A 13465-nucleotide genomic window follows, 5' to 3' on the forward strand; every position below is an offset into this window, starting at 1 on the left:
CTTCAAATTAATCTTTCTACCTTTTAATTTAATTAAACCTTCTACTCATTTGGACAGAAAACTAAATAGCCTAAGTTTGTTTCTATATCCCAGGTGTTTTGGTGGGGGTTTTATTCACCATTTTTTGCTGCCATAGTAACCAAATGCAATGGATGAAACAAGCACAAGGCTCTCTCTCAAGGGGTGGTGTACTGGATTGATCAACTGCAGTTACACAGAATACAAGCAAAAAGGCACAATAAAAACTCAGGCTTGATTAATTAAAACACAAAAAACATGCTTGTATTTTGTATTGAAGTATTCCATACCTCTTGATTTCATATGCAATTGTACTACTAGCCCATACACAGCGGAAACTTTTAAAACATCTAACAAACACAAATATCAGTAGTTCACAACAGATTCAGTTTCAAACATGCAGCTGTTAAAACACCTGCTTCTTATTAGTATGCATGTAAAAAAATTTTTGAAAATCAGTGCAATATAAAGTGAAATATTTAAACAATTATGAATATTTGCTCTTAGCACTGCTTCACTATAAAAGCTGTTTTAAAACAAAACGTTTTTTTGGATCTAGGCTGCTTTACATAATTTTTAGTCCTGATTTTAAATTCATGCATTTAAAAGGAGCGTTTTCATTAACTTTAGCCATACTTACTATGCAAATATATAAAAAGGATCTTCGAGGTGAAGTAAAGTAAGAACTTTTAGATTGCTTGTACTTTTGACTTAGGTAGTACTTAAAATATATTTAGGACAAAGTTCATATTTTTAAAAGATCCAACTTCAATAGCACAATGCTCAGCTTCAGAGATGAACTCCATACAGAAAATGTAATTTCAGAGTTTTATTCCTGGGATTGTACTGGGAATACTGTGAAAAACATATGTATACAGAAAGCGTCACTTCTATGGAATCTTTTTTCCCAGCTATGCTTGGAGCAGAGCAGTTCACACTAGAGCTGTACTGAAATTCTGATTCAAAAAGGTATTTAGCTGAAATTCCATCAAAATGCTGATATTCCATTTCAGACAAATATTTTAATTTAAATCTAGAAGATGTGTCCAGATATGTTAGTGTGGTGATCTGGTCACCCTAAAAGCTTGTGCAGAGGTAGAATCGAGCCACGTCCCTATAAAATGGATTGTCTGTGTGGGTGACAAAAATGGACTTGTCTTCGTTTATACAGACCCCTAACGTGGTGATAAGGCATCGAAGGGACCGTATCACTGATAAAACCTCTTGGTGAGACTGTCCTAAAGGAGTCAGTTGTCCAGATGCCAGGGGTTTATGGTGTTGCCATACCTGATTTGGACCACCACCACTAAGAACACATTTGTGAACATGTTGAACACCGTCGCAAGCCCAAAGAGAAGGACATAGAATTGATAATGTCAACCCAGGCCAACCCTAGACAGCAGGAACTTCCTGTGTTAATGTCCACATGACAATATGTGTCTTTCATGTGGAGAATTGCGTATCACACTACCTCCTGAAGGGAGGGGATTATAGATGCCAGTGTATGCATCCTGAATTTCAGCTTTCTGATGCAGATGTTGAGCTGCCAAAGATCCAGAATGGGTCTCCATCCCCTGCCCTTTCTGGAGATTAGGAATTATGGGGAATAGAACTCTCTCCCCTGGTACTGGGGTGGGGAGATGCTCTCTGATGTAGCAGAGAGTTTGCCTCCTGTTGAAGAATCAGTTGGTGAGAGGGGCCCCCAAATGGTAGGAAGTTTGTATGGAGGGAAGGAGAGGAATTCTATGGAGTACCAGTGATGGATAACCAGTGATGGAAAAATCAGCCTTCTGCTGGTGGCATCTAACTCAGATAATGAAAAGAAACACGTCGGTCTGCATTGCTTTGGATCGTTATGGAGCAGAACCCATTATCAGCATGGACCCATGTCCTCTGGAAGGGTGGTTGAAGCATGAAGGGACATATGAATCTTTAGCACATCTGGCACATAAATATCTTGCAACGCCAGCAAAAACTGTGCCATGCAAACACCCGTTGTCACTTTCAGGTGACTTTGTAAACAAGAAGCGGGCAGCATTATCTCCTGCAAATGTCAACAAACTTGTTTGTCTGAGCAATTGGCTGACCAAGAAGTAGGACTGAGTGGACTTGTAGGCTCTAAAGTTTTACACTGTTTTATTTTTTAATGCAGTTTTTTTGTACATAATTCTACATTTGTAAGTTCAACTTTCATAATAAAGAGACTGCACTACATTATTCATATTAGGTGAATTGAAAAATACTTTTTTTTACTGTGCAAATATTTGTAATAAAAAATAATATAAATTGAACATTGTAAACTTTGTATTCAATATATTTGAAAATGTAGAAAACATCTAAAATATTTAAATAAATGGTATTCCATTCTTTAACAGTGTGATTAATCGCAATTAATTTTTTTAATCGCTTGACAGCCCTAGTCTATTTATGCAATATGTAAATATGTTCTCATTATCTTTCAAAGTACTTTGACAGTAACTCCTATGTGGGTAAAACATATTCCTTTGTCTGATGCAGGCCTGTTTACCAACCAACGTGGCCTACCTGATTTAAACACACTTTAGTCATAATTCTATCATATATCCATAGCTCTTAATAAGTATATTAATGATCAATGAGTTATTTTTCAAATGATACCTCAAGGCATATTTTATACACAGATTATTACAATAGTGTATAAAGTGTGAATACTGGGGTGATAAGTGTCACATTTCCACTCTTCTCTATACTTTATTAGAAATCATAAGAAGTCACTACCACCTCTAGTCTGCTAATTATACCAATCTTGATTGCTCATTTAAAAAAGTCTTCTCATAAGCACCTTCATGTTCCCTCCCATGCCTCCTCATTATGCTATCTCAATATGCTCCTTTGAATCCGTCCTTAAAACTTCTGTCATGATGCTTACAAAAAACCTCGTCAACGGTTAGGCAGTTAGCTTGCTGTGACTCCCATTTTTTATCCTGACCAGTATTGTGCTTGTGCTTCCCCCCATCTGTTTTATCTAATTGTTGTATATTGTCGTTACTTAGATTTCAAGCTCTGTCATATGTTTGTACAACACCTAGTACAATGGTACACTGGCCATGATACCATAATGCAAAAGTCATAAGACTATCAAACAGGTTGCAACAATGTATCTGAAGGCAATCTAAGGCTTTAGATTGATTTAAGCTGGTATAAGGCCTTAGATCAGAAACTGCAAAGAACATTCCAAAAACCAAAATTTAGGAGAACAACAAAGGGGCTAGGTATTTTGCTTGAGAACAGGAAGACAAGTTAAGCAGAAGGAATCTGGTAATGATTCTCCATTTTCAGAACTAACTAACTATTAAGGTCATGTCAGTCTAGGAGACAGAACTGACCTAGCTTTGAACCAGTTTGAACTGATTTAAGGACTTGCTGATATTAAGCATGAACTAACTTAAAAGTACCAAACTGATGCCCTTTAGACTTAGCCTGTTTTCTAAATCTCATTAGGGTTTCAAAATGAAGTTTCAAACTTAAGCCCATTTTCCTGTTGCTCTGTCTAAAAATTATACGGCTAAATTTATCCTTAAGAATTAATTTTCAGGCGGAGGTCAAGCATGAAAAAATATTAGCCCAATATTCCAAAAAGTCAGGAATATCTGAAGATAGAAGATTAGAATGGAAACTGTTTAGTAACTTCACCTATTGTAGCTCTCACTATACTATTATACCATATTCCCTTAAGGCTGGTACTGTATATTTGGCATTTGCTTTACCTTCTAGATTCAGCACACTCAAGAAAGTTAATTCCAATTCTAGAGGAATAGTACTGGTTCTAGCAGTAATAAACTTGGGAGGATTATCACTTAATTTTTTCTGTCTCTAAAAAATGGAGGTTATTCACCTGTAACTGCAAGTTCTTTAAGATGGTGGTCCCTATCTGTATTCCACACATGGGCACACATGCACACAATGCACTTCAATCCAGAGATTCTTAGTAAACAGTGTTTGTTTGCCTGCATATCCACAGTTGTCGCCCTCATACTACAGACCAAGGGCATAAGAGACAGCACTACAGTTCCTTTTTTTAATCGCAACTCAAAAAAGATCCGAAGGAGAGGGGAAGGAGGGTGGGTAGGGGAATACAGCGGAGACCACACATCTCAAACAACTTCTAGCTACAGGTACATAACCTCCATTTCTTATTTGAGGCTCGTCATGTGTATTCCACATGTGGGTGACTAACAAGCAGTCCTGAGACCAGAGGGGGATGTGAGGATGCAGTCAGTAAAGCCTGAAGAAGTGCAATCCCTATAGCTGCATCTGCAGCAGAGGCCTAATCTAGCGCATAAAGCTTTGTAAATGTGTGAATAGAGCTCCAGGTAGCTGTTCTGCATATGTCCATATCTCCTGGAGAGATGCTGTGGAGACAGCTTGTGCTCTTGCGGAGTGGGCCCTTACTCCTTCCGGGGGAGGGACACACACTAATTGGAAGCAAACAACAATACAACCGGAAATCCATTTAGAGATTTTCAGAGAAGATATTGCTTGTCCTTGTGACCTTTCTGCAATAGTGACAAATAATGGTGTTTTTCTGATTGGTTTGGTCCTTTGCAGGTAGAATGCCAGGGCCCGTCTGACATCCAGAGAATGAAATATTTTCTTGCCTATAGAAGCATAGGGTTTTAGGAAGAAAACCAGTAAGTGGACAGGCTGATTGACTTGGAATTCCAAAATTATGCTAGGGAGGAATTTAGGATTAAGACAAAAGGAAGACCTTCCTCTTATGAAAAATGATGTATGGTGTGTCAGCCACAGGGCCGGCTCCAGGAACCAGCAATCCAAGCTGGTGCTTGGGGCGGCATTCTGCAAGGGGTGGCAGTCTGTGTTGTTTTGCCCCAAGCAGCGCACCAAATTGCCGCCGTGGAGGGCGGGGGCAGTCCGTGTGCCCTTAGGGCGGCAGGCGCGTTTCCGCAGTGAGGGCAATTCCGTGGCAGCTTCTATGTTTAACTGTCCGGGGCGGCTTCAGCTAAACATAGAAGCTGCTGCGGAATTGCCGCCGCCGCGGAAATGCGCCTGCTGCCCTAAGGGCACACGGACTGTCCCCGCCACCCGCGGCAGCAATTCGGTGCGCTGCTTTGGGTGGCAAAAACTGTAGAGCCGGCCGTGGTCAGCCATAAGTGTTCCCATCTCACTCACCCTTCTAGCTGAAGTAATAGCAACTAAAAATGCAACCTTCATGGAAAGGTGGGGCATACAGCACATGGCCAAAGATTCAAATGGTGGTCTGGTAAATACTGACAGGATGAGATTGAGGTCCCATTGAGGTGTAGGCTTGACCACTGGAAGGAAGGTCCTGACTAAGCCCTTTAGGAATCTAATCATTATTGGACTGTGTAGCAAGGTGGACCTCTGCTCCTGGTTTTAAGGGGTTTAAAAGTGGCCTGGCAGGGCTTGAGAGCTGCTGCTCTCAAAGCTGGGCTGATTGGGGAAGTGGCTGCAGCTGGGGCCACGCCCCAAATTGAGCAACAGGGCCTTATAAGAAGGCCAGGGAAGCCAGAAGCCAGACAGTCTCTCTCTGCCTTCAGAGAGAGAAGGGCCTGGCTGCAGGGAATTGAGACAAGGTACCTAGGGTGAAGCAGGGCTGGGGAAAGGCTGAGGAGCTGGGGAAGCTCCAGCCTAGAAAACCCCAGGCTGCGGCCTAGTATAGGGCAAAAGGTACTGGGGGTTGCAGGGGGCAACCTAGGGGTAGGCCAAGGCAGCAGGTCCAAAACCCCCTTTGCCGATGATGAGTACTGGATACTGCAGTCTGCCCCAGCGAACAGGGGCTGGATAGAGACTGGGCAGTACCCACTACTGAGGCGAAGTGGGGATAGTAGGGTGGGGGTTCCCCCTGGGAAGGGGCAACCCAGTTAAAGGTTAAAGGGGCACTGGGGTCCTGGGAGGGACACAGAGCCAGTAGTGACGGACAGGTGGATCACCGGCCTGCAGAGGGCGCTCCTGGCTGGAACAGAGCTAATTCCCCAGAGCAACCAGTAGGAGGCGCCGCAGGGGTGAGTCAACCCGTTACAGACTGGTAAAAATAGAACCCCCATGTACTGGAGGAAGGAAGGCACTGAGTGCTGAGAGATGGACCTGCAATGAGCTAATGGAAACACCTGAGTTCTCCAATGACAGGAGATAATCTAAAATGACTGGGATATCTGCAGATCCTGAGTAAGACTCATTGTGCCTTGCCCAGGCGGAGAAGCATCTTCATTTTAGCTAGGTAGCATTTCCTAATGGAATTTTTCCTGCTCTGAGTGAAAATGAATCCAATGGCTTCTGAAGATGATCATTCTAGTTCTGATGCCCATCCAAAAACAGGCTGTGAAGTGAAGTAGGTCTGGATTGGGGTATCTGATTTTGCCATTCTCCTGAGTTACAAGTTCTGGGAAGGGGCAGACCTTGATAAGAGGATCGGTTGACATTCTCAAAACACCCAGGAACCAGAATTGTCTGTATCAGCTGGGTGCTATGAGAACAACCCTGCCCATGTCATAATGGATCTTTCTCAAGACTGTGGTATCAGAGGGATGAAAGGAAAGGCACATCTGAATTGATCTGCCCATGATAATCTAAAAGCATCGCTCTGGGAGTCGTGGCCCATAGCTGCTTGAGACCAATACAGGGGAAGTTTTCTGTTCATTCAGATTGCGAAGAGATCCTATTGCAGTGTTCCCCGCTGAGTGAGTAACTTGCTTAGGACAGAGTCATATACCTTCCATTCATGCTCTGCAGAAAAGTGCTTGCTAAAGTTGTCAGCTAGAGATTCTGAACACCTGATAAGTATGTGGCTAGCAGTGTGACATTGTTTCTGATGCACCATTTCTATAGCTGACTGTTTCCAGACCAAGGGAAAGGGATCTTGCTCCACACTGCTTGTTTAGATAAAAAGAACCATGGTGATATTGTCCAACATTATTTGGCTATTGTGTGAATGTATGAGCAGGAGAGGCCCTAAAGGTCAGGCAGTTAGAGAAGGTTGATATGCAGCCTGTCCTTCTATGGGGTCCAAGTTTCCTGTATTGTGTGGTTGTTCAGGTGAGCACCCCATCCCTTCTGGGATGCATCTGTTATGATGGTGGCATCAGGGATAGGAGGGATATAGAGGACTCTCACTTGTACTCATTCTGGGTTTGATCACCAGGTAAGAGAGGCTATGGAGTTATGGAGTCACTCTGGAGTTCAAGTGGTTCTTATCTAATGAGTAGACAGACCAGAGCCAGGCCTGTAGGCAGCGTAGAAGAAGTCCAGTGAATGGTGTCACAAAATTACATGAGGTCCTGTGGCCTAGTAGGGAATGACATCCTTTGACTATAGTTTTTGGATTGCAAATGATCTGCTCATTAATTGGAATCTTTCTGCTGGGAAGAAAGCTCTTGCTAAAATTGAGTCCACTGTCATGCAAATAAAGCTTAACACTCTTGGAGCGAGGGGCTGGGGGGTCAAAGAGGACTTTTCTTTGATTATGCATACACCCAGCACCACTAGAAGATGGAGCAGGAACAAAATTGCCAACCTGATTTTGTGGTTGGAATGACTTGTTAGGAGACAGTCATCCAAATATGAGAAGACTATGTAGACATGTCGTCTCATTTAGGCTGCACCACTGAGAATACTTTTGTGAATACCCATTGCACTATTGCTAGTCTAAAGGGAAGGACTCTGAACTGGCAGCGTTCCTGACCTACCAGAAACCAGAGACATTTTCCAAGGAATAAATGAATATCCACATGAAAACAGGCATCCTTTATGTCAAGAGCTGCAAACCATATTTCCTCCTGTAGGGAGGGAATTCTTTAATGCTAGTGTAAACATCCTGAATTTTGACTTTCAAATAAAAATGCTGAGTTGTCAAAGTCCAGAATGGGTCTCCACTTGCCATCTTTTTTGGGACTAAGAAATATGGAGAATATAACCGGCACCCTAATACTAAGGTGGTACTTGTTCTATTGCCCTTTGCTGAAGGGAAAAAAAATATGCCTCCTGGCAAAGAATCTCCTCCTGAGAGTGGTCTCTGGAGAAGGGCTGGGAAGGGAGACTGGGGGGCGGGGAGAGAAGAGGGAGAGGAATTTGATGGAAAAACCATGGTGAATGATTTTTAGAACCCACTTGTCTGTTTTGATTGAGTTCCAATTGTGGGAGAAAAGTGAGAGATGGCCCCCAAAGATGGGGGTGGTGTGCTAGAAGTCATTGTCATCAATAAGGCAGGTGGTTCTCAGCCAAGGTGCCAAAAGTAACCTTTAGTGGATGGATGGGAATGGGTGGAGGTCACAGCAGCAAAGAGGACTGAAAATCGAGGTCTTTTAACTCTCCGTTTCTTGAGTGGAGGCTCAGCTGGAGACAGAATTGTTGTGAAGGGGACAGTCCTGACATATACTCCTGCCTCTGGTGTTTTCTCTTCAGGGCTGCGGTGTAAATTCCCAGGCAGTAGAGGGCTGATCTAGAGTCTTTGAACGATTGTAGGGACTCAGTTTTCTCACTGAATCTTGCTGAATGCTAAATCCTCTATGGTGCTCCACATCTCCCTCAGGAACCCTGAAGAATGAAGTGAAGACTCACCTCATAACTATACCAGTGGCTAACCCTCTTGATGCCATGTCCATTGCATTCACTGAAGCTCGTAGGAAGGTTTTTACCACTAGACTGCCTTCCTCAATTAAGGTTTGAAATTAGGCTCTGTCCTCTAGGGGAAGTTTGTCCTCAAAGTCTGTCAGTCTGGAGTAGTTATTAAAATCATATTTCACTAACAAACCTCAACAGTAAGAAATACAGAACTGCAAGCTTGTAGAGGAGAATACCTTTCTTTCTGAAAGGTACAACCTCTCCAAGCCCATGTCAGATGAGGTTGCTTTAGGGTGTTGTAATCTTGCTCCATCTGTGACTACCTGCACCTCCAGCAAGTTGGGCTCTGGATGAATGAAAAGGAACTCAGCTCCTTTGGCCAGGATAAAACAGCAGCTTTCTTTAAGATGTGGGAGCGCAGGACAGTGGGGTATGACAGACCACCTTGTCTGGTTCCATGATGCCCTCATTTACTGGGAGAGCCATTTTGCTGGGACTCATTGGCTGCAGGATGTCAAGGACCCGATGCTGGGTATCTTGGACTACTACTTCCAGTGGGATCTGGAGGTCATTTGCTATCCTTTGCAGGAGCTCTTGGTACTGCCTACGGTTGTCCAGTGGAGATGGTGATCACTTAGTTTAGTGAAGATGATTAGATCCTCATTGGTGCCTGTGGATCTAGATCGATTTTCTCTTCTTCATACTCTGATCGATCTGATAAATTCTGTGTGGAACAGGTGCAGTAAGACTTGTGGACTATCCCACAGGCCCCAGGATAGCCAGTACAAAGAGTCGACTGGTTGAGGGGGACCCCCTGGCATCAGGTACTAACAGTCCCTAAGATAGTCATATCTGGGAGGAGGGTGTCTGGATCTCTTTGACTCCATCAGGACTCATCTCTCTGCAAGAGGATTATGGATTAGCTGGAGTGTCTCACTCATCCCAGTAGGAGACTTGCTCTCATTATACCAGTGTGGCCGTTGGTGCCAGAGGGTGAACATTCCTACCTAAGTATCAGAGGGGTAGCCGTGTTAGTCTGGATCTGTAAAAGCAGCAAAGAGTTCTGTGGCACCTTATAAACTAACAGACGTTTTGGAGCATGAGCTTTTGTGGGTGAATTCCCACTTCATCAGATGCATGTGTCATGCATTCGACGAAGTGGGTATTCACCCACGAAAGCTCATGCTCCAAAACGTCTGTTAATCTATAAGGTGCCACAGGACTCTTTGCTGCTATTCCTACTTAAGGGTTCCCATGTTGTCAATGTCTCTCAGGAGAACCAGGCCCAAAAGGAGAGGAGACTGAGGATAAAGGAGGAAGATATTCTCTTGTGAGACATAAGTGTCTGCATGTCCTGGTGTTTGGTGCATTCTGGTGGTTGGGACAGATGATTCCAATATGTCCCAAAATGTTGAGGGTGGACAGTCAGTCCTTAGAAGGGCAGGCCAGTACTGTCAAAGAATCATGTCTACCACTCTTAGATGGACTGGTGGGTGTTGGTCTTTTATTGAAAAAAAGAGTCAAAGTCAATGAATCCTATGTGCTTTATCATCCTGCCCAGGAGTCTTACGCAGTCCTCAACCCTTACGATCCATGCACAAAGGCTCTCTCAACCTGGATGAAATTGGAGAGGGGTCTCTTCTTTTAGGAGCAGACCTGGATAGGATCACTCCTTACTCTTGGGTGAAGCCCTGGATGATGATTCCTTGGACTCAGAAGCTTCAGGCTACAGTCCAAAACTCATACTTGGAGGGGTGCTCCTTATCATTTGAGGATGATGTAAAAGGGCCTAGATCAGAGCAGGGGCGGCTCTAGGTTTTTGGCCGCCCCAAGCAGTCATGCCCGGGAGGCGCCCCCGAGCCGCGGGAGCAGCAGACCTCCCGCGGGCATGACTGCAGAGGGTCCGCTGGTCGCGCGGCTCGGCTGGACCTCCCGCAGCTGCAGGCGGTTCGCAGGTCCGGCGGCTCCGCTGGAGCTGCCGCAGGCATGCCTGCGGGAGGTCCAGCCGAGCCGTGGGACCAGCGAACCGTCCGCAGTCATGCCTGCGGGAGGTCCACTGGAGCCGCCGGCCGAGCGTCCCCTCTGCAGTCATGCCTGCAGCAGGTCCGCTGCTCCCGGGGCTCCGGTGGACCTCCCGCAGGCATGACTGCGGCAGGTCCGCCGGCCCAGCCTGCCGCCCCCCCAGGAAAGGGCCGCCCCAGGCAGGGGCTTGCCCCGCTGGGCTCTGGAGCCGGCCCTGGATCAGAGTGAGGTCTCATTGCCTTTTCCATAAGGTGTTTTCTCAACTGAAGCTCATGAGCGTCACAGGGGAAATGAGAGGCATATACTGCACTGTGCCGAGATATGTATTTCACCCAGACAGTAGAGGCAGCATTACTCTTTGTCCCCCACAGAGAGGAGTCAGGGCAATAACAATTCTTGAACCCCAGGATTCTAGGCATAGTCCCAGTCCGCAAAGAGGGACTCCCTGAAAGGGGATAAATTAAGCTACCTATGCTATACTAAACTTTAACTATGCTAAATATTAAAGCTATTCACAATATATATTTACAAGCCAATAAGAAAGCTAGAGAAATCTGCCAACATAGAAGATTCTGACTCACAGCATGTGGCAGTCAGAAGTAACTAGAGAGGCGTCAGCCTGCACTGCATCTTAGGCCTTTGGTCCGGAGCACCAGGAGGGCAATTGCCTGGGTGGGGGTCAATGGACACTGCTTACTAAAAATCTCTGGACTCGGACGCATGGCACGCATGCATACCCACCTGTGGAAAACACACAGGGACCAACACTGGAAGAAAAACCAGAATGTTTTAAGTGCATCCTCTGTATCTGTGTAATATCAGTTCTACATAATGAGAAATGTTAAAGTAATTATGATAATACAATATGTAAGAAGTTACTTTTAAAGGTCTCAGAATGCGTCAAAAACTACTTACTCTTCTTGTAAAATAAATTCAATGTTTTCTGGAGAAATCTGTCCTGTCACAGGATGTCTAAATGTTGTGGTCTGCTGGTTATGGCTGAAAGGAAAAAAAAAAGTGATTTAAGTGCTAAGCTTAGTAGAAAATTAGTTTTAAAAAAAATTATTTATTTCTACTGATAGTTTATTGTTGCTACCCAAAGATGAATCATATTTCAGTCATGGATTTTAGGACAAATGTTTTCAATTACTTTTTCACAGGCTTGTGGATCTGCAAGTGGCCCACTGCACTAAATGCTAACCAAGCTCATATTTTGAAGCGCTCAGATTGCAATCCTCAGCAAAAGAGAGCCACTGTTTATGACTACTTACATTTTAATAGTACCGAATTATTTAACACTAACATAGAAAGGGCATAATCCGATTTGCTAAATTCTGTGAAGCTCTCAGAATATGATATGGCCATAGATTCAATAATTTAGAAACCTACTAGGAACTTTTGAATTTTTAATATGTTCATTTAGTGAAACTCTTGTAGGAAGTGCAGCACAAATTTGCCATAAGCTTTTTGTTGTTATTGTTATGTAATGGAAATTCATATCTTAAAGTTTGCCTACCACAAGAATATTAGGCAAACTGGCATAGAAAAAATTATCTAATTTCAGTCACCATCTCAGTTTGGATTCTGTCATGCAATGTACATGCTCTAATAAAAGTTTTTTATACCTAGCAAACATTTTCTGAAGCCTTATGCAGAGTTCAAGTCTTTTACAGCAAAAAAAAAAGTTAAGTCATCAAGAAAAACTGAAAACAATTTTTCAATGTTATTGTTTCAAAGGAACAGTAAGGGTCAACTGCAATGTCTTTAGGTAGCATCTGTGTGCCAAAGAAATTCATTTGTAAAATCTGTTAATCTAATTTTTAATAGATATAAACCAAAGGTCAGTTACTTAAACTGTGAATTTTTCATATTTTTATTTAATGGTATTTAACTGCACAGCATTCAAAATGCCACGTAAATCCGACCAAACATAAAGCATTAATATAAAATAATTTTATACAGGAATCAAATACAGTAATGCAAAAAAATGAAAATGTAAACCTATTAAATTATTAACATCTGTATGAGCTAAAAATGCATACTAGATGTCTTTGCAACTTTTCTTTTTCCCATGATGCCTAGCCATCTGGTATTCTAGGGTTTGAGGCACCCAGTTTTCTGTTATCCCAGGATGCCCCCAAAATAGATAGAAATGGAATTTATGCAAGCTAGAAGGTACCTATCAAATCTGCACAACAAAAAGCTTCCTAATTTCCATAAAGACAACAGCAGGCCTTCCATACAAAGTGACAGCTTGAAAATAAAACAACAAAAAATTTATAATGTTGAAATATAAATACAAGAACAACAGGAGAAACCTGAACTAGTGAGTATTCAAGAGTGATAGTCTGTTCTCAATTCTTACCCTAACTGCTCCCAAGATCTGGTTCCTAGTTAGACAAAGAGAGAGTCAGGAGAAGAAGCTGTTCATATTGTAAATTCTCCACCTTTTTTCTAGCATGCCATGCTACTGCTAGGTCTGTAAAGATGAACATCACAATTGACATCTTTCAGGGGTACAATAAAGGGAAAAACCTACAGCTTTGTTAAAGCTGTTGAGGAAAGTGTGAGTTGAAGGGGATATTTTTCTTAGTCAGCTTTTGTCTCGTTATGTCGTAATTTGTGATTTATGGGATATGCACGCAAAGTACCGAGTGGGTATCTATAGGTGTATTTTTAAAATTTGAACAAACACAGCAGCAGCCAAATTCTATTTTCTTCATATGGTCCAAGCAGTTTTAACACTCTCTTCAAATGCTTTAAGTATTCCTTCTAGGTCAAGTCTTCATGCTTTTTCAATCTTTGATACTTCTGCTAAGGCTGCCAACAAAGATGCCAATTGTGATGG

General features: G+C 43.0%; 1 protein-coding gene across 5 annotated transcripts in view; it reads right to left on the reverse strand.

The window, feature by feature from the left end:
• The window catches only part of PLEKHA7 (pleckstrin homology domain containing A7), a 370306-nt gene that overhangs the window by 119911 nt on the left and 236930 nt on the right, over positions 1-13465 (reverse strand). For all 5 annotated transcript variants that reach the window (XM_045015322.1, XM_045015323.1, XM_045015324.1 and 2 more), the window contains one exon: positions 11533-11616. In XM_045015322.1, coding sequence (XP_044871257.1) covers positions 11533-11616 — 84 coding nt within the window. The remainder of the gene's footprint in view (positions 1-11532; positions 11617-13465) is intronic.

This window comes from Mauremys mutica, chromosome 4, assembly GCF_020497125.1.
Source record: "Mauremys mutica isolate MM-2020 ecotype Southern chromosome 4, ASM2049712v1, whole genome shotgun sequence".
Lineage (NCBI taxonomy): Eukaryota > Metazoa > Chordata > Testudines > Geoemydidae > Mauremys > Mauremys mutica.